Source organism: Neovison vison, chromosome 9 (genome assembly GCF_020171115.1).
Source record: "Neovison vison isolate M4711 chromosome 9, ASM_NN_V1, whole genome shotgun sequence".
In the NCBI taxonomy this organism is placed as follows: Eukaryota; Metazoa; Chordata; class Mammalia; order Carnivora; family Mustelidae; genus Neogale; species Neogale vison.
This window is the reverse complement of record NC_058099.1, coordinates 51403411-51430852: the sequence shown is the minus strand read 5'-3', so window position 1 is coordinate 51430852 and position 27442 is coordinate 51403411. Positions and strand designations below refer to the sequence as shown.

Below are 27442 nucleotides of genomic sequence, written 5' to 3'. Positions count from 1 at the left end.
TTATTTGACAGAGAGATCACAAGGAGATCACATGTCAATTTAGTGTGATTTTAAATGTGTTTTTCTAGTTTTGAAAAATATTTGTCAAAATTTTTCTTCAAAAATTAACCTACTAAAAATTACTTCCTAAGATACATTCATATATCTTAAACATAAAGATAGTTCTTAAAAGTAAAGAAAAATATTTGGTTAATAGCACCTAAACCCGCACCAAAGTTGTAAATATGAACTAAATACCTGGATTTAGAGGGAAAAAAATTCACTGTACAGTAGAAAGAAAGAAATTCAAAACACTCATTTCCCAGACTCACGGATTATTACCCAAAGCAGCATGTATAAACAAATCCTTGTTTCCACTTTAATCTGTGCAATTTTAAATATTTCTCCATTCATAGAAAGAACATTTACAAAAATAAGATATAGCACGTAAATGTGAACGGAGTATGGTGCTCTAAAGATGGGGAATGATTATTTAAAGGTGAGTGTGATGCTTAAAATTTCATAACCTGGAACGAAAGATAAACAAAAAGATAAGTGGTTGACAGAGGGCCACTTACAGCTATGGTCTCAGACTAATATGATTTTCAGTTAATAAGATTCAGACAGAAGCAGAAATTTTTAATTTAGGGCACAGAAACAAATCAAATGGCACAAAACAAATGTCATATAAAACAATTATTGAATGCCATAAGCCAGCAAAAAGGTTTATGACTCTCAGAATTGACTCTGATTTAAAAAAGCACAGGAGGATATTCAAAAGCAAAGTCAAGGAGAAAATGATCAGTGTACAGCGATTATAGAAGCGAGGCTGGCTTTTAAATAATTGACATATCATAAAATAATTTCAATCATTTTACAAACATTTAATTAGTATTTTCCTTAACATAACAGTAAGCTTATAATGACTACATATGACGCACTATTTATTATTCTGTTTGGATTAGCCAATAATTATAGGAGGGAAAATTTCACCATCATGTTGAAGTCACCTAGTTGAAATGAAATAAGGATGCTATTGAAGACCTTCTTTTGGAAAATGCCAGTGCCAAGAACGTGTAGACAAATCTTGGTCACATAGTTTTCTGTAATTTCACTCATGTACAGCAGAGGGCAGTAATATAATTATAGTAGTTGAACCTGAAGGGAGTAATTATCTGTGATTCTGGGATTCACCGGAAGTAGTAAACTGGAAAGTCTCTCATCTTCATCAATGAATAGTTTTCTCCTATCTAAATAGGGAAATTCTTTGCATGAAATTTACTTAATTTTTATAGCTGAAGGGCCATAATAATAGAAAGTTAATGTTGATTATTCCCCCAGAAATCAACAACACAACGAGTGATCTTTGAACATCATAAACCAGCTTCCTCAGAAGACTAATAACACTCTATCAACCTCTCCCCCACTTCCTCTTGCTCTCACATAGCTACACTCACCTAACTACATCTTCTCCCTGAACACCGTCCCAGAAATCTAAAAGTGGAAAAACTTTTGGCTATGTTAGCAGCTTTTTATGATACAGTTGAAACATTGTCTGATCGTAACGATCTCCACAAGGTGATGGAAACTGTAAGACAAGTGGAAAGACCAACAATTAGCTGTTATGAAAGAATGAGAAAGTTAACCGAAATCATACTTAAATATGTTGTTTCATCACAAAGAGAGAGAACAGATGGTTAAACAGTTTTGTGGTCTTCATTGTCTGGGTAGAATTAATAGAATAATTGCCATTCTTAGCAAAGCATAACGCAAGCATAGTAGACAAAAATAATCACTTGCTTATAAAATTAACTGCGCTAGATGTTTGGGCTCTGCTCTGCAGAAATTGAAAGTCTAGTGGCAGACTTCAAACATGTTAACAAATACATTAAATAAAATGTGGTAAGTCCTGTGGGAACATAGAAAAGGGCATGACTCGGGGAGCCTCTGGGAGCCAGGAAAGGGCTGTGGAGACACTAACATTTAAATTGGGCTTTGGAGGGTGGGTAGGCATTCATTAGTTTAGAAAGTGGTAGAACAAGCTTCCAGGAAGATAGGAACTGGTCATATCAAAGCTTAGAGTCATAGAAGGGTAATCATAAGGTAAATACATCTCCAGCATTCAAGGGAACAGCCAACTGGAAGCACAGTTCTGTATTAGGTAGAAAGTAATTTTATTATGCTATTAAGGTAATTCACAATGGATGCTTAAGAAACTTAAGAGAGGAGTTAGCTTTGAATTTTAACAGATGAGTTTGTTAATCACAGACTCTTTACTTGTGGGCATGTGGGAGTAGGGAGAGGTGATTTGTTTCAGTGCTTGCTTTTTAGTACAGCATTTTCCTTTTTCAGGAAGCTGATTGGAGTCGGGAATTTGGTAGCTTATTTTAGAAAGGTTGTGACTCTCGAGTCTAGAAACTTCTGATTACCAGCATGATTTTATTTCATACCCAGAAATTATAGAGACAGTATTTTTTTTTCTGTTTGCTTGTTCTTCTGGCCACTGCATTAGTGTCCAAAAATTAGTTATGGTCAGAGCTATATTGTCAGAAGTAAGTGTGCAAATGAGAATTATTTTGCGATCAGAACTCAACCTATCAATATGGTTATGGCCTAGGTATTTTTAAGAGCCAGTGAAAATATTTGAGATCTGAAAAATAATGTATTGGCTTTAAAATATAAAAATGAAATGGGAAAATAAGAATTGATAGATGTTTAATTGCCTACAAAAGTAGTAGTAACCACTCAACTTCATCTCAACTCTTTTCTCACTGTATCAAACGTACTCAATATGGGACATGGATGCCTTTTATATCTTTGATGTGATTTAGAGTAAGGCCTCTAAAAAAAAAATAGGTGTCCATAGCATAGCATTTAAGCTCTTCAAATTTCTCCTCTCACCCTGAGTATTGCGTCCACATTATTTTATATTTTTATGCTCCTCTGGGAATCTTTGATTGTAAGAATCTACAGCATCTGTTTCCAGGGAGACAGCAGGTAGAAGGAATCATGAGAAACATAGGCCTCAACTCCTGCCCCCAGCTTTATTTCATTTTTGTTAACAGGGGACTGGTTAACAGACTCAGTTCCCCCATGACACTGCTTAGCCCAGAATCGTGTCTGTTGCCTCATTCTTCTGGTTCTGGATAGTGGAAGAACGAAAATATGTAAATGATCCATATTTAGATTTATAGATAAATTTAAAATTCTTAGATAGGAGTTACCATGTTGCCAATTTACAATATCTTGGTTACACAGGTTCCTTTCTGTTAGTTATTTAAATTTATTTTTGGCTAGAAATTTATATTTGGCTAGAAATATATTACAAATGCTTGGTAGTTTTTGAGACTGGCCCATAGAAGCCTCACAGATACATGATGTACCTGAATATTTTAATCACAACATTGTTGAAGATACATTTTCTCTCCCAATTATAAAAAACAGAGACTCAAACATCTATGTTTACATCAGTGTTCATAGTAACATTATTCACAATAGCCATAAGGTAGAAGGAGCCCAATTTGCCACCAATGGTTGTGATGGATAGACAAAATGTAGTGTAGACATACAATGGAATACTGTTCAACCTTAAAAGCTTTGAAATTCTGATACATGCTGCAACATGAGAGAACTTTGAAAACACTATGCTAAATAAGATCGATCAGACATAAAAGGACAAATATTGTATGATTCCACTTACGTGAGGCACCTAGAATGGGCAAATGCCTAGAGAGAAAGTAGAAAGAAAGTTTGAGATGAGATGGCAAAGTTATTGTTTAGTGTGTACAGAGTTTCTGTTTGGTATGATGAGAAAGTTCTGGGAAAGCATAGTTCTGCAACATTGTGAATGCACTTAAATGTCACTAAAATGTACACAGAAGAATGGTTAAAATGGTAAATGTTATATATATTTTACCACAATAAAGTATAGTTTATACAAACTGAAATCAATCATTCTTGAGTTCCATCTCCACTATGAATCTAGCTTCTCAAGTTTGGGACAAGGAAAGGGGACAGATGCACGCAGTATCTGTGAGGAATGATACTAGAATTTGGTATAAAACAGAAAAATTTAGGGGCACCTGGGTAGCTCAGTTGGTTAAGCACTGGAGTCTTGGTTTCGACTCAGGTTGTGATCTCAGGGCTGAACACGATTGGCTCCGTGTTCAACGGGTGTCTGTTTGGGATTCTCTTCCCTCTGCCCCTCCACCTCCCTCCTTCCACGCTGTGCTGGTGTGCATGTGTGTGTTCTCTCTCTCCAATAAATCAATAAATATACACCTTTAAAAAAATTAAAATGGAAGAATTTCATATTTTTCTAATTCTGAGTGTTTGATAAAAATGTAATGACGTAACACAACAGAATAAGTGTCCGTAGTTTATATGTAGGGCATCCTTAGTCATGCCCCATGCCAGCCATCCAGTCTTCTTTCCCATCTCCTTCTGCTTCTGTCCAACGCATCATTAACACCGAGGAAAAGAGGCATTATTCCTGTTTGGTGAAGTGGGATGAGTAGAAGGAATGGAGTAACAGGAAAGCAAGGTCCTGGCCAGGATCACATAGAAGCTGTGCCTTTATAAGTGAGGATGGCCCCTGCTTTTGTTGTTTATTTGGAATTGAAAAGGTGGAGGCCAAACCACGCAACAGTGTGAGTTCCAAGCTTTGTCACTAAAACCTTTTGACTGTGTATGCTTGAGGTGCCGACCACGGTGGGTACTTCTGGCTGTCTTGCTAAGGGCGTCTTGGGGTCCACTGTCCCCATCTTTCTTATTAAGAGACCCTTTTGTTTGTTTGTTTGTTTGGAGTGATGATATTCTCACTTAAAAAACTTGTCTTCCAGCCTTTCTTTCACCTGGGCATGGCGAGGTGGTACAGTGTAGCCAAAGAAAATCTTCTAGGGAATTTTGGGAAAGTCTTAGCTTTCATGATAAAGGTGCTTCCTCTTCCTCTTCTCCTGTTTGTCCAGTGAGGCATGGCAGTGTAATTCCAGAAGTTTTAACAACTCTTGTTTTCATGGAGATGAAAAACACTTGCTAGTTCGACAGTGCAGGAATTTAGGAAGAGCCCAGGCTCTTGATGAAGTTGGCCAGTGTGGATTTCCCAAGTCTGGGCTTCCTGTTAGCTGAGAAAATAAAGATCTATCTCTTTACGCTACTGATAGGTAGGCATGGCCATGCATCTAATGGGGAAGGGCAGAAATCCCAGATGGAAGGAACAGAAAACCTAGAGATCAGAAATAGGAGGTGTGTGGGGTAGAAGAAAGGGATGGAACATATGTGGTTTGTTTTGGTTGGAGCATAGAGTATGTAAGAGAAAGTAAAGGGAAATCATTTTAAAAGGCAGTTTTAAGCCAGATATTAAAAGGCCTGATCTTCCAGGTCAAAGAATTTGGTTTTTGTTGTAAAGGAGATGAAGAATTGCTCAAGGCTTCTGGAACAGCAGAGTACTGTGATGAAAGTGATCCTTTGTCAAGCAATGACTTGCTGCAGGAGTTCAGTGGCCGGAAGGGGGACCAAGTCTGACACTGTTTTACTCATCTGAGTTAGAATGAATGAAGGCTAAACCAGGCAGGGACGGGAGGAATAGATGGGATGGGTGAATAATGGGAGATACTTTCAGGACAAAGAAGACAGATGTTGATGTGTGGAGTAAATGAAGGGAACCTTGTCTATTTCTGACTTCTATATCTTGATGGTTGAATGTCTAATACATGGGCTGGCTAGGATCCAGGGCTTTTTTCTTTTTGAGTAGAACATGAAGGAAATATTAAAGTTGAAGATTTCTTTCTAAACATGAAAACACTAATGGATGGTCTGTTTATTTCTTCTTTCTGACTTCAAAGTTTCCTTGGTGAAGATTTTAATAAATTGAATCCTTTGGAATGAAGTCTCCATGAGGTTAGACACATTGTTCTGTTCACTGCTGTTTTCTCGCACCTAGACAAGTCCCTGGCACGTACTATACCTTCAGTAAATATTTGTCAAATAAATGAATGAATGGATTGTTCATTATCTTGGGAAATTTTGAGGTGTGTAGTCATTCTTTATTTAATAATACCCGGGATTTTTAGACCAGAAAAGGACTTTAAAGTTTCCCTGGTCGAGTCTTGTATTTTCAAAGGAAACTGATTCATAAATTATGGTGCAAAGATAAGATTTTTTAAGTGTATGTGTATTACGTTTTTAGGGACCAATAAACCAAAAGGAGAAAATAATATTTGTGTGCAAATCTGCCCAAAAACCATCTTTTGATAAATAAATATGTAATTTTTGGTTTCTATATGCCTAATACTGTTCGAGATGTGGTAGGATGATTCAAAAGAAGATTCAGATCTAATCCTTATCCTCAAGAAATTGCAGTTCAGGGGTGTCTGGGTGACTAAGTGGGTTAAAGCCTCTGCCTTCAGCTCAGGTCATGGTCTCGGTCTCGAGCCCCGCATCAGGCTCTCTGCTCAGCGGTGAGCCTGCTTCTCTCTCACTCTCTGCCTGCCTCTCTGCCTACTTGTGATCTCTGTCTGTCAAATAATTTTAAAAACTCTTAAAAAAAAAAAAAGAAATTGCAGTTCAGTTAGGGAGATAAAATGAAGACATAGGAAATACCTAGAGCACAATCAAGAACTGTAATTGGGTAGGTTTGCATATATGGATTCATGAAAAGAAGAAATTAATGCGACCTAGAAGCTCTGTTCTGTAATTTTTAGAAAATATTTACATGAGAGCAGAAATGATGCAATTTTTTTTCTTTAAAGATTTTATTTATTTGTTTGACAGAGAGAAATCACAAGTAGATGGAGAGGCAGGCAGAGAGAGAGAGGGAAGCAGGCTCCCTGCTGAGCAGAGAGCCTGATGTGGGACTAGATCTCAGGACCCTGAGATCATGACCTGAGCCGAAGGCAGCGGCTTAACCCACTGAGCCACCCAGGCGCCCCAGAAATGATGCAATTTATTAAATTATCAGTTGGCATGAAGCTGAACAGAGTGGAATTCAATATGAATTAAAAAACAATGGGGTGAATGTAATGAGGTGAATTTAAATAGTGTAAATAGCTTAATAATGCTTAATAAGAGGTTAACGATAACTGATCTTTTACTATGAAACAGGGACTGTTTAGTGCTTTACCCTTGTTATTTCACTTGGTCCTTATATTACTTCATGAAACTTATTTTTTTTAAAGATTTTATTTATTTGAGAGAGAAAGAGAGAGCATGAGCACATGAGCAGGGGTGAGGGGCAGAGGGAGTGGGAAAAGCAGACTCCCTGATGAGCAGGGAGCCAGAGGCAAGACTCCATCCCAGGACCCCGGGATCATGACCTAAACTGAAGGAAAACCTTAATTGACTGAGCCACCCAGGCCCGCTATGAAACTTATTTTAATTCTTGTTTTTAAGGGTAGGTAATATTCCCAGAGTCACATAATTCATATGATAAATCTGTGCTTCAAATTCAGATCTAAAACTCTTATCTCCTACTAAATCATATAGCCTCAATAGCTTTAAAAAGGATAAACATGAACTTCTGTATTTACATATTTATATATATATTATATATATTTATATATTTATATTTTCTGTATTTATATATTTATAAATTAGTGTGAAGTCCCTCTCAAATTTGAGGTACAAATGAGGTCATTTATCTTTATAATAAGCAGATTAAATATTTAAGACCCCAGTAGCTCAATTAGCAACGTGTCTGTTCCAAAAGGGGCTTTTTTTAATTGCCCAAATTCTAACTCTGACCAAGACATTCCTTCTGATTCCAGCAGCCAAATAAGGAAAAAACTGGCAAATTTCTTCGAGATTTGAAAAGTTCCAGTTTCCAGGGGTCATTGTTTTTGGTGCAGCCTTATCTGTGGTTGAGAACAGACAACGCAGAGTTTGAAACAGCTTTCTTCTTTGAAGAGGAAATGGCACCATTGCTAGGACAGAACACTGTGTAGGGCACACTCATCCTCTATCTGAGAGGAGGACCCCACACTCTCCAGCTCTTGCTGGACTAAGAGCAATTACAATGGACTTCCAAGTTGACAGCTTGATGGTTTACATTCATATGCTCAGCCATTGTCCCAAACATACCTCCAGCAACAAGTGTCAGACTGAACCTTCAGTATCAGCCATGTGCCATGTCAGAACTGGCCCTTACACTGCACTTTTGTTCTAGTATTGAGTCTGGGTTTACCAATCCAGACTGTTCCTTCTATGATGGGACCTTTCTTATCATTGAGCCTCAATCAAGAACATCCCAATCCTCAAGTTCTAAAATAATGTCAAATTTCGAAGGAGAAGAGGCCTTGATGCCTTTTCTTCAGGGTACCGTGTGTTGCATGCATATTTACTTAACTCCTATCTACCCATAAGTTCTACATATGATACCAGTCATGTTGATGGCTCCCAGATTTGTATTTGGAGCTGAAAACCTTTACCAAGAACTTCAAATTTGCATGTTCATTTGCCTGCCCAACATCCTTACCTAGAGATCTTCCAGGCATTTCAAATGCAGTAAATCCCAAATAGAATTTTTAATTTCCTGCTTCTAGACCTGTTCCTTCAATAATCATTTTAGAACCTCTAAAGATTCAGATACTCAATCCAAAAATATGAAAGTCTGACTGGATCCCTTCCTTCTCCTCTTTTTCTACATCCAATCCATCAGCAAATCCTACTGGCTCAATCTTTATAATATGTCCTAATTCCAGCATATTCTACTTCTCCCCTGCAAATACCTTGGTTCATGCCACCATCATCTCTTGCTGGCACTGGTCTTTCTGCTTCAATTCCCCCTTTTTTACCCCACAATCCGTTCTCCCCATAGCAGGGTGGTCTTTCAGCAATGTAGTGAAATCATATCTTTCCTCTACTTAAAATCCTTCAAAGGTTTCCTATTAGTCTTGGAATAAAATCCAAATTTCTTCCTTCATTTTACACCACTTTTTCTTTCACTTTTTCTAACTGCAGTAATCCTTGTCTCCTCTCTGTATTTAGAACACACCAAGCAACTTTGTATCTCAGGTCGTTGTTTTGCATTTTTTCATCCTTCAGGGTTTCTGCTTAAATTTCACTCTTCAGAGAGGCTTTCCTTAATGAATGTAACAAAAATAGCCCTACCCAGATATTCTCTTTCTTATCACACTTTCCTGTACTTTGTAACATTTATCACACTATCTTGTTTTTTAAAAGGTTATTTAATTCTTTGTCAGTTGCCTTTCCCCATTTGAATTCCATGAGGGTTGGGGTGGGTTTGCCTTTTCTTGTCTGTATCCCCAGTGTTAAACTTCTAGCACATAGTAGGTACTCCATACATAATCTGACTCACTTCGAATAATTATGAGATGTCTGTTGCATTTCAGAAGTAATTCTTGGCCTGTTTTTTTAACAGCTTAACTCGGTGACTCTCAATCATGGCTTCATGTTAGACTCATTTGGGGAACTTTAAAAAAAGTACCAACACTTTGTCTCCACACCACATCCATTAAATCAGAGTCTCTCGAGGTGGGATCTAGGTGCCATTATTTGAAAAGCTCCGTTAGTGGATTATTAATCTACAACCAGCATGGGATATCTGTGGGTAACTATTATTTCCTCCAGATCACCTCCTTTTTTCCTTCATTAATGCCATTTAGTAGGATCCTATTTCAAATGATTTCTCCAGGAAATATTTCTGGAGAGACAGAAAACATTTCTTTATGGCCCTTACCAAATGATTTGTAAAGGCCACTTCAAGTTTGGTATTTATCTGTGGGTCACAAAACTTGTTCCCTGATGATGTAGATATTTTTATCTGCATGGGATTGGGTTTCTTTGGGGTACCAGGATAACAAATACTTTCTGGAGGAGAGTTTGTGTAGATGTGTCCGCCTATGAGTAATTATGGTATCCATATTTCACTCATAAGTGTTTGCTTTTTGTTTATACTTTCACTTTCCCTGTGGTTGGACAATCTCCCAGATACCTGCATGGTGTGCTGTCCATTTAATTGAAGTATTATCATTTGCTGAAGGACTCCTTATTAGAAATGTTTTCCCTGACCATTCTACCTAAAGCGGCACCCAACCACTGTCATCTCCCTTCCCCTCCTTGCTTTATTTCTGTTTACATAACTTTTCACTAATTAACAAGTATACTTACTTGTTTATGCTGTGTTTCCTTCTGCTGGAATATAAGCTCCACAAAGCTGGGATTGTGACTGTTCATTGCTCTATCCCTAGTAGCATTCAGTAGGTATTTGTTGAAAAGATGAGGGAATGAATGAACAGTGTTCTGGCTATGGGGTCTCAAAATTGATTGTGTGTTGTCTCTTTCTTCCTTCTTTTATTCCCATGACATTTTGCTATATCAGGAAGCATCACTTAGGAAAAAGAAATATTAGTGGTTCTGGGAACCATTTTGTCCATGATTTAACAGTCTCATTTTCCCCCAATAGTAGTAGTTAACATGCATGTGATCTATTTGCCTCAGATATTAACTTCAATAGTATATAATCCATAAAAATATTATATTTCCTGTTTATACCAAAACAATATCTGCTAATGTGGGATATACTTAAGGACCATCAGGAATGTCTAGTAATTGCTGAAGGCAAGAGTTTCTTTGGCTTATAGGGAGCTAGTTGAGAGACATTTCTCACATGCTTCCTATTTGAGGGCATCATGATAGGTATACTGAAAAATACGCATACAGATAGGGGTATAGAAAAAACAGGCATTTTCTACCTTCTGAAATCTTATAATCTATTTAGTGATATAAATAAACCATATGTATATAAAATGTGAGAATGATAAAATGATAAGAAAGATACAAAATATAAAATATAAAATAGATTCAAAATACAAATTGAATAATATTATCTTGGGATATATATATATATAATATTTGAGGTATATTATATAAATGTGTATACACACACACACACACACTAGTTGAACTAGACAGACTAGACTAGAATTCCTGAAAACTGAGTTTTAATTTAAAATGTGAAGGCAATAAAGAAAGTAGATGCATTCCCTTTGGTGCTTTTCTGTTCACAAGCCCTGAACTCTTTACGTAACTCTTGACTGGATTCCATTTCCTCTTTATAACATGTGATTTACCTTTTTCTCCTTGATGGACTTGTAAGTTGTAATGTCCAACCAGCTGCCATGAGAACAACATGAGAGTTGTTACTTTAAATCATATATTGGCTATAATGCTAGTTATAGTATAAAACGCTAGTTCTATAATTATAGTTATAGTTATAGTATAGTATAGTATAGTATAGAACGCTAGTCAGACTGTGTCCCTGTTGTTGTTTATTAGACTATATTGGACTCTTGAGCTGGACATCTTCTCTTTTCCCCTCCAGACTATCTCTTGATGTTTTTCTATCCTGCTCTGTGGCCTGCTGGACTTCCCTGTAAGAACTGGTTGGGTTCAGCCAGTAGGAAACATAGGAGATGGGCATAAGGGAAAGCAGTGAGGTTTGAGTATTTGTTCCCCTGGTTCCCAGGCTCTTGGGCCTGTACCTCTCAACAGGCAGCATTCTGTACACAGTTCTTTCTGTCTCCTGGTACCATTAACTGGTACCATTCCTCTTACCTCTTCCTGTTTAGGGAGATAACATCTTCCAGCCTTGGATTAGCCTTGAGGTATTTTACTATACTTGTGCTTTCCCTACATCCTACCCTGACCTTTGTAATTTGTCTCTATCTTGACTGTTCCTTAAAGTATTTGCTATAAGTTGCCATCAGCTTCCTGTTAAGACTCTGATCACCTTGCCAAACGAGAAGGGAGTCAGAGTCTGAAATGTCTAACCCTCTAATCCTATGGTTGTCTCCAGTGGTAACCAAGTTCCATTCTTACCTCCATTCCAAAAGTTATTAACATAGAAAAAGATACCTTTAAGCTTTCATCATTTAGGAAATTCTAAAGGTTTTGGGAAGTCTGTGCCAGAAATGGGGATGGGGATGTTAAATCACAGTATCAGAGAAGAGCAAATACCAATGTGTGTGTGCTTTACTAGTATATGAGTACTGGAATAGGGAATGGGTAAGCCTCATCAAGACAGAAATGTTAAATAAGGTTACTGGCAATGGAAGAAGTCCTTCATGTTTCAGGCAAAACCAGAGGAACAAAAGACATGGAAGAGCTGGAATATTTTTGCAATATTGCCTTGAGGTAAGGAATACCTAAGACTATGGGGCTACCATCCCATCTCTTAGGGAGGAGGAAATTGCAACACAGGCCAAAAAAGGTGGAATATGTCTCACTTTGGTCATATGTTAAAACAACAAACTGAAACTCTGCAACCCTCTGTATTAAATCAGTTAAACTCCTCACGGAATTTGGGATTGTCTTCCAAATTTTGCTGAGCTAACTCAAACCTAAAACATCCAGGTCTGTTTGTTTGTTTGCTTGCCTGTTTTTTCCCAGAACAATACCCACAGGGATTAGGATTCAATGGAGATAATTTTGAGAAAAGCCCATTATTAGGGGAAAAAGACAATTATTTAAATAATTTTGAATTGTTGTATAATCAGTAAAGATGAAAATGAAAAATGAAGTTCTGTTGTCAGAGCTCTGTAAGGTCATCGTTTTTAAACTGTGTGAGTATCCCATGGGACAACTGGAAGAGATGATGTCATCCTTGGATACCTGTGTTCTTGACAGAGCACTCTCAGACTGATCAGGGAATCAATAGTTGCCAGGAATCGCTCAAACAATATTATAGTAATTGTAAGCATAAAATAATTTTCTTGGTTTACTTTGACTAACTCTTGGATTGCAATTTGTCCATATTAGACTGACAAGATATGTCTGCTGCGGACTCAAGTGTCACATCGGCACATTGAGCATGCGGATTTCTTTCTTTTTTTTTTTTTTTCCAATTTATTTATTTTCAGAAAAACAGTATTCATTATTTTGTCACCACACCCAGTGCTCCATGCAAGCTGTGCCCTCTATAATACCCACCACCTGGTACCCCAACCTCCCACCCCCCCCGCCACTTCAAACCCCTCAGATTGTTTTTCAGAGTCCATAGTCTCTCATGGTTCATCTCCCCTTCCAATTTACCCAAAAGCACATACCCTCCCCAATGTCCATAACCCTACTCCCCTTCTCCCAACCCCCCTCCCCCCAGCAACCCACAGTTTGTTTCGTGAGATTAAGAGTCACTTATGGTTTGTCTCCCTCCCTATCCCATCTTGTTTCAGGATTCTTCTCCTACCCACTTAAGCCCCCATGTTGCATCACCACTCCCTCATATCAGGGAGATCATATGATAGTTGTCTTTCTCCGCTTGACTTATTTCGCTAAGCATGATACGCTCTAGTTCCATCCATGTTGTCGCAAATGGCAAGATTTCGTTTCTTTTGATGGCTGCATAGTATTCCATTGTGTATATATACCACATCTTCTTGATCCATTCATCTGTTGATGGACATCTAGGTTCTTTCCATAGTTTGGCTATTGTGGACATTGCTGCTATAAACATTCGGGTGCACGTGCCCCTTTGGATCACTACGTTTGTATCTTTAGGGTAAATTCCCAGTAGTGCAATTGCTGGGTCATAGGGCAGTTCTATTTTCAACATTTTGAGGAACCTCCATGCTGTTTTCCAGAGTGGTTGCACCAGCTTGCATTCCCACCAACAGTGTAGGAGGGTTCCCCTTTCTCCGCATCCTTGCCAGCATCTGTCATTTCCTGACTTGTTGATTTTAGCCATTCTGACTGGTGTGAGGTGATATCTCATTGTGGTTTTGAGTTGTATTTCCCTGATGCCAAGTGATATGGAGCACTTTTTCATGTGTCTGTTGGCCATCTGGATGTCTTCTTTGCAGAAACATCTGTTCATGTCCTCTGCCCCTTTCTTGATTGGATTATTTGTTCTTTGGGTGTTGAGTTTGTTAAGTTCTTTATAGATTTTGGACACTAGTCCTTTATCTGATATGTCGTTTGCAAATATCTTCTCCCATTCTGTCAGTTGTCTTTTGGTTTTGTTAACTGTTTCCTTTGCTGTGCAAAAGCTTTTGATTTTGATGAAATCCCAAAAGTTCATTTTTGCCCTTGCTTCCCTTGCCTTTGGCGATGTTCCTAGGAAGATGTTGCTGCGGCTGAGGTCGAAGAGGTTGCTGCCTGTGTTCTCCTCAAGGATTTTGATGGATTCCTTTCTCACATTGAGGTCCTTAATCCATTTTGAATCTATTTTTGTGTGTGGTGTAAGGAAATGGTCCAATTTCATTTTTCTGCACGTGGCTGTCCAATTTTCCCAACACCATTTATAGAAGAGGCTGTCTTTTTTCCATTGGACATTCTTTCCTGCTTTGTCGAAGAGTAGTTGACCATAGAGTTGAGGGTCTATTTCTGGGCTCTCTATTCTGTTCCATTGGTCTATGTGTCTGTTTTTGTGCCAGTACCAGAGCATGCGGATTTCTATTTTAACATTGAAGGGGAGGGCAGTAGGCCACTCTTGATTTGACTCACTTAGGAAAGCCCTAAGAATTGAGATAAATTTCAAAATGATGTGAAAGAAATCTGTGATATTTAAGGTCTGATCAGTACCTAATAGTGGTTTAAAATTTAATAATTAAACCCTGCTGATCGAATAAAGATTATACCAAATCTGTAAAGGAGAAATAAATGTCTTAAAATTTGGCATTCTTTCTGGAAACAATGAACCATCAAGGCTGAGAAACTGCCAATACATTTCTCTTCTTAAACAGAAGTTAGAATTAAATTTTTTTAAATTCAAATGAGAGATGCAATTTAAATACCATACTAATTTGCACATTTCCCTCATTTTCCACAATATTTCAACTGTACAATGATGATATGGACAGAATTATATGTTTCTATATTCTAATATATTTCATCCTGGCAGACTTTATTATTAATTTCTGTAGAAGAGACCTCATCACTTTTAAATGTTTGCACGAAGAATTGCACAGGAGAGACGTTGTTTGTTTTGGCATTTTTATTCAGACAGTATTACAGATCTTTAACTTATTGTTCTGAGTTACAAATTTAATATTCAGTATTTCACATATTTGTGTCATTTTTGCAAATAATACAAGAAAGAACTCCTTATGTATCTTCTGAAAATGTGTAATTTTTTTTAAACTTTTTTTTTTTTTAACACACAGAGAGAGAGAGATCACAAGTAGACAGAGAGACTGGCAGAGTGGGAGTGGGGAAGCAGGCTCCCTGCTCAGCAGGGAGATCGATGCTGGGGCTTGATCCCAGGATCCTGAGACCATGACCTGAGCCGAAGGCAGAGACTTAACCCATTGGGTCACTCAGGAACCCTGAAAATGTGCTATTTTTCTATGCTTAAAAATTGTCTTCCAGTAAAGAACCTTTGTAACTCAATAATAAATAATGCAATTAAAAAATGGACAAAGGACTTGAACTGACATTTCTTCAAAAAAGATCAATGTCCACAAAGCACATCAAAAGGTGATCAATGTCATTAGTCATTAGGAAGATACAAATCACAGCCATAGTGAGATACCATTAAACACTCTCTAGTATGGCCATAAAAAAGGGAAACTAACAAGTGTTGGTGAGGATGTGAAGAAACTGGAACTCTCATACATTGTTGGTGGGAATGTAAAATGGTGCAGCTGCTGTGGAAAACAGTTTGGTAGCTCCTCAGTAAGTTAAACATCGAATTACCATATGACCCAGTGATTCCACTCCTAGGTGTATATATATAAAATAACTGAGAACAGGTGTTCAAACAATAACCCATATGTGAATGCTCATAGCAGCTCTATTCACAATAGGCCAAAGGTGGAAACAACCCACATATCTATCGGAGGATGAATGGAGAAACACATTGTGTTATACCCATATCATGGAATATTATTTGGCTAAAAGAAAATGACGTAGGTACATGCTACAAAATGGATGAGACTTGAGAACAATGCTAAGTGAAAGAAGCTGGATGTAAAAGGTCACATGTTATGGTTCCATTTGTAGGAAGTATTCAGAAGAGGCCAATCCAAGAGACAGAATGCAAGCTGGTGGTAACCTGGTTACAGTCTCTCTGTCTACTTGTGATCTCCTTGGGGGTGGAGATGGGGAATGGAAACGGGCAGTGAATTAATGGATATGGGGTTTTGGTTTGGGAAGGTGAAAATGTTCTGGAACTAAATACTGGTGATGGTTGCCTAACACCATGAACATGCCTAAAGACATTTTATTTGTAGCCACTTTAAATGGTTATAATGCTACATTTTATGTTATGTGTCTTTTATCACCAAAAAACAGAAAAGAAAAAGAAAAAAATTTTCTGCTCACTCATAGATTCAGGATATTCTTTTGAGGCAGGTATGTATATTTATTCTTGTACATGATAGAAGAGATTTCACTGTTTTTCAAAAGAATCTTTCTATAATTGGATGAAATGATAACCTTTTGAGTGAACAACAAATAACCATTAAGAATGTGCATTCATATTGATTTTGTGACAACCTTTTGAATTATGTGATTAGAATTTCCAATCTTAAACCCAATGAAATCTTATAAGCTCAGACATAATTCTGTATTTCAAGTGACAGGTACAGAGTAAGGGATCAGAGACATGTTTTAGAATTAAGTGGATCCATATTCTGCTTTTCTAGTACCAGATGTGGAACATTGGGCCGGGTATAGTAATCTCTCAAGTCTCAGTTTTCTCATGAGTAAAGTGGGAATAATATCTATTTTACCATGATGTAAGAATTGAGTAAGTACATATATGAAAAGGAGTTTCATATACCCAGCGTATAGTAAATGTTCGGTATGGGAGTCACTTCTAAAACAGGCTTTTGTGTACTTTTTCTAATCCTTATATAAGTTTCGTGGGATGTTTACCTTTGGTGGGAAGGAAGCCCACTCAACCTGCCTTAATAGGGTTCTAATAGGGAGCGTGTCTTTTGATATGCTGACTAAATTCTGGCACAAAGCAGTAATTTTTATTAAATTAAGAGGTCATCAATTAAAGTGGTCACCTCCCTACTTTCACAGTCACCTTTTCCCCACCTCAGTTCTCTGTATTCCGGAACCCTTTCACAGCAGAGAGCAATCTATTTTTGGTAAAACTCTAGTGCTAGCTCAACGTGATCCCTTTACTAAAATCATCACAAGTACGACGCGTTAGCACGGCAAAGAAAAAGATGGTGATTGACTATTTGAAGTTTATAAGGAAGGAAGGGAGGAAGGGAAGGAAGGAATAAAGGAAGGAGAAAGGGAGACCGAGAGGCAGAGAGGGATGAAGAAAGAGGATAGGCCGGTGGAAAGAAAGCTGATCTTTTTTCTTTAACTAAGCTCAGAATTACTGATTTCAATAGGTCCAAGGACACATACTGCGGGGTGTGTGGGTCACACTCGCTCTGATATTCAGCCAACTGAATAAAGAAGCTGCCATAAAAACTTAAAGGAAATCGTGACTCTTGCAAAACAAAGGACAAAGGGTGCGCAAAGGATCATAATTCAAATGGGAAATCCGCCCGATAGTCCCAGCTCAACACAAGGCTTTCCACATCTCCCTGACATTAAGTCAGCTTGCTGGACTTCAGCTGTACCTAAAGCAGTTTTGCTAAAGGGTGTGAAGAAAACACAAGTGTAAAATTTATTCCCTGATCCTCAAGGAGCTTACAACAGCGCTGGGGAGATTAGCCGTGTAACTAACACTCCAGGGCGGTCAATGAAACGTGACAAACGAGTTGGCAGGGGCCTTGGAGGCGGAGGAATTCACAGTTAAGGATCATTTGGGGCTAGGGGCTTGTCAAGGAAGACTTTAAGAGGTGGGAGGTAAGTTTCGCGCTAAATAGCGGGTAGGGTTTTAGGCGGGCGGGAAGGCGCGGCGTTGGGAACCGAAGACTCCGGCAGCGCCTGTCCCGCTGGCGCGCGCAAGGGACAGGCCTAACCCCTTGGGCCACGGCGCGTGCGCAGTCTAGCGCTGGCGCCGGGCGCGCGTCCAGCGGAAAGCCCGCCAGGATCCGAAAACGCGAGACCCCGCGGTCCAAGGCGGGAAAAGGCTCGCGCATGCGCGTCCCGGAGCTTCGGGCTCGCCGGGATGGGGAAGGGGAGGTGGAGTTTCCAACAGGGAACTTGACCCGTTAGCAGCAGCGGCTATGGCGGCGCGCTCGTCGCCCTCGCCGCTCCCTCCGCCCTCAGGGCGACAGTTGGGCCCCTGGTCCCCACGTGTTGGGCGGGGAACTGTGGTACACGCAGTGCGCAGCGAGGCCTCGGGGCTTGCGAGCGCAGTGCGGGAAGGCGTCGTGGACAAAAATGATATATGCTGGCGGGGCGAAGAAGGGTCAGGGGGCCGGCGAGGGCCAGGGGGGGCGGCTCCGGCTCAGGCTCCCCTCCTCAGCTCGCCCAAGGGGTCCAAGCGGCTAGAGGGCATCTCGGTAGAGGAGGCGATGGTGACCCGGACGCAGCTGCTGGAGGAAGAGCTGAGCAGCCTAAAGGAGGAGCTGGCCCTGTGTCAGGTATCGAGGTGGCCGCCGGCCTTTCCCCTACACAGCGGGGCCAGGGCCGGGCCGGTGGGTAGGCGCGCCCCTCTCCCTCTGCCTTAGGCTGCGTCGCTGCGCGGGTTCGGGACCCACCCATCTCCGCCCCGCGGCGCTCCCTCCCGGCTTCCACACGCTGCCCGGCCCGCTGCTTGGTGCTGGGGGGACGCGGCAGTGCCCGGCTCCCCGACCTGGGGCTCCCACCCATCTCCGGACAGGCTGGGCAGGGTTCGCCTCGGCGCCCTGGATTTGGTTTTCTTCACTTGGATGCCACCAAAACGTGCAGTCGCACCGCCCCCCCTCCCCCAAAGCCCAAGTTCCCGGTCGTGACGGTTAAGTGGTACTTGGAGAGGAGTTGAGTGAGTCCACGAGTTGATAGGTTGAACAGGAAAGTTGAAGCACGTCTATTAAAATGAAATCCACCGATGAAGGAACCTGTTTTTAATTTGCAAACCCACACTTGTTCTTAAGTCAACCTAAGTTAAACTTAAGTGGTAAACACAAATCAATAATTTTTAGGGAGTCTTAGGCCGGGAACTTTCACACATAATAGACGATGCTTGATGTTTATTAATCAGCTATACGAATTCTATAGTCCTTGAGACAGAAAATTCATTTTCATGTCATCGTGCCAGTGAAAATCATTTAGTAAATCAATTATGTTAATTTACTTGCCTGTTCTATGTAGGGTTATTAAAGATGGCTTGGCTGCATTCATGTTCAAAGAGATTTGATTTCGTTTGAGTTTTGCATCCTTACCACCATCTCTTCTCTGATTTTACCAGAACCTTTAGACAGCGTTGGGCGATATAAATGTTGGGGATTCACTCAACAATAAATCGTTCAATCACTTTGTCTTCAAGATAGAACCAATTAGGAATTGCTAACAACCAGGGTAACTTTATGAACAGTATCATCAGTTAGGTTAGTAAAAATTCTTGAAATTCATTCTCTCTCATAGTTTGTTCTATTGGATTATTTTGCCCCTTTTGTAGGTCCTTGCTGATTGAGTCAAGGCTGTAAAAACAGGACAGTTTTGTTCAAATTGAATATGCATTTGCTTAAACAGGCTGGGGAAATATATGTGACTGCTTTTTCATTTTCCCATTTTCTGTTCTTCACTGGATAAGGAGCAAAGAAACAAATAAGATACACCAGTGAACTAAAGCATTTTTGTCCTCTGCACACCTCACCCTTGGATAAAGATGTTAACCCATGATAAGGGTTTTGTAACTTGGACAAGTCCTAATCTCAGATGCTATTTGCCCATATCTTCTTTACTCTACCCTTTCTCTTTATATATCCTAGTTATAGCTGTGTAAGGAGCTGAGATACTTTTTACAACTGACTTGATTAAGGAAGTCACTCTGTTGGAAACAGCCCACTGACCCCTTCCCCCAAATCCATTCCCTAGTCTTTAAAAATGTAGTTTCACATATGGTGTTGGCTCTTGTGACCTTGGAAATATATGGACTAGGAAGATGATTAGATTGCTCTAGGCAGATGTAAGAATAGAGATGGTCATAATTGGGCTAGGATCATGGTTCTTGAGATTTTTGTAGTATTGACACTGTCAGATGACCACAGGCATTCCAGCAATGTGAGATGAGATTGGCAGTATCCCATTCAAAACTGTGGTCAAACCACACTCCTGCTCTTGGGTAAACTTGGGAGAAATAACAATTGAACCCCCAATTGTTTTATAAAAAAAAAATTTTACACATAAACATTCACTTTTAGACCTTTTTATTTTGTTCTACTTACTTTCTCAGCTAGAAATCACATACCCAAAAATGTAAGATTAACCCCGTTTTTCAAACCTTTCAAAAATTTGCAACTCAACATAAATTCATTTTTCATCTTAACCTAGTAAGTATACACACATACATATACCCAGAATTTCAGGAACAATGTTTACTCTGTTTGTCATGGACTTTGATTTTTCTTCAAAATTCTATTTTTTAAGAGAATACTGCTCAGATCTACCAAATTAATTCAACACAGAAATGGATCAAATGTACATTTTGGGGAAAAATATTTCTGCAAATTAGTCTAGTCATAAGTAGTAGCTTCATACAGGTTAGTTGGGTTTTTTCCCATGTTTAGCTTACAGGAATTCAATTATATGTACTTGGTGGAGAACAAGAAGATTTGAGTGGGTCCATATACCATTCCACCCCATTGGAATTACTCAGAATAAGCATATAAAAGAAAACAATATCAGTTCCAAGTATTTATCATGCAACTTTATGTGAGTGTAAAATTGAAGTTTTTTTTTTTTTTTTTTAATGGCTCCATACTAGCAAGCAACATGCACATGATGCTTAGCTGAAGAAAACATCATTAACTTCAGTGTGGGGAGAAAAGCTGTCTGAATTGGACCTACTGAGGATAAGAAATTGGCTTCCTAATATAGCTTGTCCTTCAAGGGTGCTTCAAAGGACAATTTAAAGTTTGTGACATTTATGCCTTATTCATTGATTTAGAACCTAACTTCACCATACTCTTAATTTTGATTATCAATTTCAAGAATGTGTTCTATTTGCAGTTTAGGATATAGTAAGTATGTGTATGGGCACATTTATTACCACCCACAGAATACCAGAAGATAAGAAGTAATGTTACATATGTGTAACATATAGACATATATATACATACACATAAATTTGTGTGTAATGTATGTATGTATACTTCAAAGCTTACTTTCTTTTTCAGTTGCAGCCAAAAATATTCACTAAACCTGTGAGCCAGTTTCAGGTTCAAACTTATTTAGGGCATTTAAATGAAATATATGTTGATACCTGGCTGGATAAGCCGGTAGAGCGTGCAGCTCTTGATTTCCAGGTTGTGTTCAAGCCCTGCACTGGATGTAGAGTTTACTTAAAAAATGAAATTAAAAAAAAATATATATGTTTATTATTCCAACTTTAGTGATGAAACTAAGTTTAATGAAGCATGTGATGTTGGAATTAAGATTATATGACTAGTTATATTTTTTGTTAAGATATTTAAGTGTATTGAAAACTTATCCATTTCATAAAGAAGAACAATATGAAAACCCATTTTTTTAAAAGATTTTATTTATTTATTTGACAGAGAGATCACAAGTAGGCAGAGAGGCAGACAGAGAGAGAGAGTGGGAAGCAGCCTCCTCACTGAGCAGAGAGCTGGATGTGGGGCTCAATTCTAGGACCCTGAGATCATGACCTGAGCCAAAGGCAGAGGCCTAACCCACTGAGCCACCTAGGTGCCCCTTGAAAACCTATTATATAATTAAAATCCTCACCATTGTTAGTAGTTGTGTTTTGGTATGTGAATCTTTTTGTGTAATCATTTTTTATAATAATAATTTATTGAGAGGGTACTTTGTGCTACGCTTTGTAATTAAACTCATTCCATTGTTTTCCCTGCGTTCTGGTAGGCAAATTATTTATTTAATGAGGGACATAGTTTTCATATGTTTGTTGAATTCATTCCTCCAGTAGAGATAAAGCGAGGGTCTTTTATGTTGCCAGTCATTAAACTAGGTGCAGGGAAAGTGTACCCAGTGAAAAAGAGAATTTTGGGTGTCTGTGTCTGCCAAGTTGATACTTATTTCCCTACCAGCTAATAAGTGAAAGCCAAGGTGAGTCCATTACTAAGATAATATAGATTCAGATCTCTGAGTATTTGGTCAACTCTTTTGTAGGCTGAGTTTACTATACTTTGTGATGTAGAGATTTTTTTTGGTTTTCTTGCTTTATCTCTTTCACTGTGCTAGAGCTAAGCCCTTTGTCATTAAGTCATATTTAAGTGGAAGTAATTCATTTTATAAATTATGAGAGTTTTACTCTTTTACATTTTTACTTAATGCTAACCTTTCTTAGTATTTTAGGTAGAAAAGTTGAGGTGAAAATACATGTAAATCTTTGCTATTTTGTTTTGAAGTGAGCTGTAAGATAAATTTATAAATATTACTGATTTCCAGGGATTTTGTAATTTCCTCATCATGCCTTTTAAAAATAAGAGAGATTAGAGCACATTATGTTGCATGGTTTATTCTTTTTTACCTTCACTACCTTCCAGGCAGGTTATGAAATGTGATTTATATACTGACATTTCTTGTTTTTAACTTGAATTATTTTAATACCCAGATTCTAAATTCTTGTTTCTAAAAGGATAAAGTAAAGCATGATATATAGGAATGTTTAGATAAGGTAGTACTCTCTAGTACTCAGGCTGTCAAAAGTCTTCTGAAAACAAGTAAGTAAGCAGTCAAACAAAGTAGATCAAAGATTTGAGCATTAAAAAAATGAAAACATAAAAATTTTAGAAGGAAGTGAATGTAGTAAATATATTTATAATCTCTGAGTAGAGAAGGCCAATCGGAAAAATTGATAACAAAATCCATAAGCCATAATTGAAAAGATGGATAAATATGAATATATAAAAGTAATAATTACCCTTTTGCAAAAGCACTCCATCATAAATAAAGTTAAATAAGCCACAACATACTAGGAAAACAATATTTATAACCCATTTTGTGGACATGAGTCTAATTTTAAATAGAAATATCTGTCGCACAAGTAAAACCAACCAACCAAATATAATAATGTGAAATGTGCTGTGAAAAAAAAATTAAATAGGGTAAAGGGTTATCAGAGACTTAGGAGTTTGGGTGGCTGTAAATATAGTAGTCAGAGAATTTTCTTTTGAGGTGACATTTAAGCAAAGACCTGAATGAAGTGAGGAAATAATCTACATGAAGATCTGGTGCATGGTACATGTGCAGAGGCCCTGGCACAAGCGGAACAAGAAAACCAGTGTGTATAATAAATGGAGAGAGTGATAGATGAGGTTGCAGAGGTGTGTATGGGTCAGATAATGTTGGGTTTTGTAGCCTTGTTATAGAATTTGGATTATTTTCTTAATCTGATGGGAATCCATTGGAGGATTTTGAGCTAAGGAGGCCAGGGGACCACCATGGATGGCTAGGCGAGAGATGGGGTTGATTTGGACTAGGAGAATAGTGGTGGAGGTGGTGAGAAATGGTTAGAACGGGACATATGTTGTAGGTAAAAGCAATAGGATTTACTGACTGGATATGAAATATGAGGAAAAGAGAACAGAATTAACTTGTAAGTGTTAGGCCTTTGAGCAAATGACTTAGATGATGGCATCATTTTCTGAGTAGTAAGTTTGTAAAAGTAGGAAATCAAGAATTTTTTTGTTTAAGTTAAATTTGAGATATCTACTAGGTATTCAGATGGAATTATTGAGTTGGAGATTGGAGTCTGCACCTAGGGGTGGAGAAAACAGCTAAGGATGGAAATGTTGTAAGTCCTCAGTATGTAGTTAATACATAAAACCATGGAACTGAATGAGGTCCTCTAGAGCAATGGTTCTCAACCTTGAGTGCACAAAATCACCTGAGGAACTTTTAAAAAAAATACTGGTGCTTGAAACTTACCTGAAACCAATTAAGTCAGAATCTCTAGATCATCACTGTTTTTAAAAACTTCTCCCAAAGTGACTCATAACTCAATCACAATTGTCGTAACAACTGGCCTAGGTGTTAAGACTAAAACTGCCCATTGTCTATGGGATTCAGCTACATAGAGGACCTTGAAAAAGGAATTTAGCATCATAGCGGGGAGGGACATCTGACTGGAGAAAGTAATAGAGTGAATGGAAGTGAGGAAGTGGAGACCATTATTATAGGTAACTCTTCCAAGGAATTTTGCTGAAAAGGGGGGCTGAAAATGGAGCAGTAAATAGAGAGCAATTCTTTTTTTTTTTTTTTTTTTTTTGAGAGCAATTCTCTTTTAAAGCAAATTTTGTCATGTTATTCAGCGTTCCAACCTTTATAACCCTGAAGTGTCGCTGGTAGAAATAGTAAACATGAATGTGGAGTGCCAGAATGTGGAGTGCTAAGAACTTCTTAAAATAAACTTTCCTGTTCTATATAGTTATAGAACTAGGGATCAAGTAATTTCTTTCATTGTTTCAATTTAATGTAGTGTCTTCTCTGATTTAACTACAAAGCAGTGCATTAAAAATGTCTTTTGTTTCTTTAAGGCTGATAAAGAATTTGTATGGTCTTTGTGGAAACGTCTCCAGGTGACAAACCCAGATCTCTCACAAGCAGTCAGTTTGATTGTAGAAAGGTGAGCTCTCAAGTTACTTTTCTGTGAGTATTTGGTTTGTTGAATTTGTTTTGCTTTATTATTAAAATTAAAACTTGACATTAAGTCCATAAAGAGATTTGACTTCCAAATGAATGTGGAGCATGATATTATAATTATTGGACTTATTTCAAGGGGTGCCAAGTCACTAAATACAAATAGACCATGTCTCCTGCTCGTATTCTGATGTATTGGGGAAGTTGGCAGGTAAGAGATAATGCTATGAACTTGGACACTGTGTGCATCTAATGTGTCTGTGTATATGTGTGTGTTGAGCTCTTACAGCTCAACTTTAAATATTGGAAAAGTACCTGTTATTTGGCTCTTTACTCTGAAACCACCTCTATTCACAACTTTCTAGACATGGCTCACTTTTCCCCTGAGGTAACTGCATTGTGTACTTTAAAGTCTGAGATGACATTGTCAGAATAGAGTAAATGTTCTGAAATAGACTGAGGGATTTCACTTAGTAGTCTGTATTACACTGTAGGGGATGCCCATTCATTTAACTATAGATTATTGGTCCTCTCCTTGGTCATTAGAAACAGTGGAGTGATGCTGGGTACTCTTTATCAAACATTTGGTATATAGTAGTCCCATGATGCTTAGCCTAACAATTAAAACACTTGGTTTCTTATTAAATGGTTTCCAGTACATTGCCTAAGTGAGAAGCTAAGCACATGGATGCCTTTTTCCTTTTCTTTAATTGAATCATCATTATATAATCTGAATATCATTTTTTAACACTTTATTTATTTATTTGACAGACAGAGATCACAAGTAGGCAGAGAAGCAGGCAGAGAGAGAAGAGGAAGGAGGCTCCCTGCTGAGCAGAGAGCCCGATGAGGGGCTTGATCCCAGGACCCTGGGATCATGACCTAAGCCGAAGGCAGAGGCTTTAACCCACTGAGCCACCCCGGCGCCCCTGAAACTATTTTTTTTTAAAGATTTTATTTTTACATGATCTCTGCACCCAAATTGCCACCCAAACCCCAAACCCCAAGATCATGAGTCACATGCTCTACCGACTGAGCCAGCCAGGTGCCCCTGAAATGTTTAAAAAAAACAATAAACACAAATATCCTGGTAAATGGCCAAAGGAGACATTGCGACAAGAGTCAGAATGGTTCATAAATATATAGGGGAAGGTTTCTCTCATTAATAGTCAAAACAATACAAATTATAACAATGAGGTACATTTTCTTATTAAATTGGGGAAAAAATAGGAAAGCGGAATACTAATGTGATAAATGCTGGTAAAACTGTTATTTTCCGACATTGTTATTGGCAATGGCAACTGGGATAATCCACATTGAAAGTGTCTGGTTTGTACCCTTTGATCCACTAATCCTGTTTTTAGGGACCCCATCTAATGACATAATCCAAAATACATTCAAAGCCGTAGATACAAAGGAGTTTGTGTGGGAATTTGGAAGCAACTTGAACGTCTGAAATATAGGGGAACAGAGGGTTACTAACTGTACCCCACAGGAAATGTTATGTAGCCATCAATACTGGCTGTGAACATGACAGAATGTTAAATGAAAAAAAAAAAGCCATCTCTAAAACTGGACCACGGAAAGCAGGAGACCAGCTAGGGTCCTACACCACACCCCTTCCCAGAAGGGACTTGCACGATGCACGACTCCCTCAGGCCCCATCGTAATACCTGAGAAGGTTCCCTTTACAGAAAGACTTTTTTTTCTTTGCCCACTGGGGAAGGAGGGCAACTTAGACTTTATGCTCAAGGAAATGGTATTTTATCATGAGTTGCATCTGGCTCTGGAGTTCTTGCAAAGTGCTGGTCCATTCTTGAGCTCACTGGCCACCAGTAGTCTTGTGCTGGGCAGGACGGTCACCATCTAGTCACAGCTCACGAGATTTGCCTGAACTCACGAAGCCATAAATGGTTATGGTCTCAGGTTAGAACTCCGGGGTCAGTCCTTCATTTATGATCCCGTCTTGTCTCTTGGCCTGAGGATAATTCTCAAGGTTGGGATATCATTACACAATTTATTTGTAACTTTCCAGATATCTGCCATTACAAACATGGTATCACATTGGCTTCTGTCTTCTGTGTTTATTTTACTGGAGCCATTTAAGAGTATAGACTGATGACCCCAGAACCCCTAAATCCTTTGGTGTTTTTCCAAAAGAAAGGGACTGTCTCTTAGGTGAACACGTACACCTTCCAGAAGCAGGACAATGGTGTCGCCCAGAACAATGCTGTTATCAGAGAGAGGACTTTACAGGGATGTTGTCTGTCTCCTACCAGTGCCCCAGTGGCAAAGGGACACCCTTGGCTTGTGTCTGACTTAGTTGTCCGTTCTCTCTCTTGTCCGGCGGTCTGCAGCAATTCTTTTTCCTTGGTGTTTCAGGACACTAACGTTTTTGAAAGGCGCAGGCCTGTGGTTTTGCAGAAGGTCCCTCTGCTGGGCTCTCCCATGCTTCCCCACAGAGCAGAGAGCTTAACATGGAACTCCTTGATACCAGGACCCTGGGGGTCATGACCAGAGCCAAAGGCAAACACTTAACTGACTGAGCCACCCAGTGCCCTGGAATTTTTGATTTTCCAGTGCTTATAAAAATTATGTTTACACTATACTGTAGTCTGTTAGTGTACAGTAGCATTATGTCTAGAAAAACAACGTATATACCTTAATTTAAAAATACTATATTGGTCCCCCCCAAAAAAAAACTTTAATGCTAAAAAAATGTTAAACATCATCTGAGCTTTCAGTAAGTTGTAATCTTTTTCTGGTGGAGGGTGTTGCTTTGATGTTGATGGCTGCTGAGTGATCAGGTTGGTATTTACTAACAGTTGGG

At 38.7% G+C, this 27442-nt stretch overlaps 1 protein-coding gene across 5 annotated transcripts in view; it reads left to right on the top strand.

Moving 5' to 3' along the window:
* Nucleotides 1–18071: 18071 nt before the first annotated feature.
* The window catches only part of CNTLN (centlein), a 291584-nt gene continuing 282213 nt past the window's right edge, over nt 18072–27442 (top strand). For all 5 annotated transcript variants that reach the window (XM_044265616.1, XM_044265615.1, XM_044265613.1 and 2 more), the window contains exons 1-2: nt 18072–18431; nt 24510–24598. In XM_044265616.1, the coding sequence (XP_044121551.1) occupies nt 18072–18431; nt 24510–24598 (449 nt within the window). The remainder of the gene's footprint in view (nt 18432–24509; nt 24599–27442) is intronic.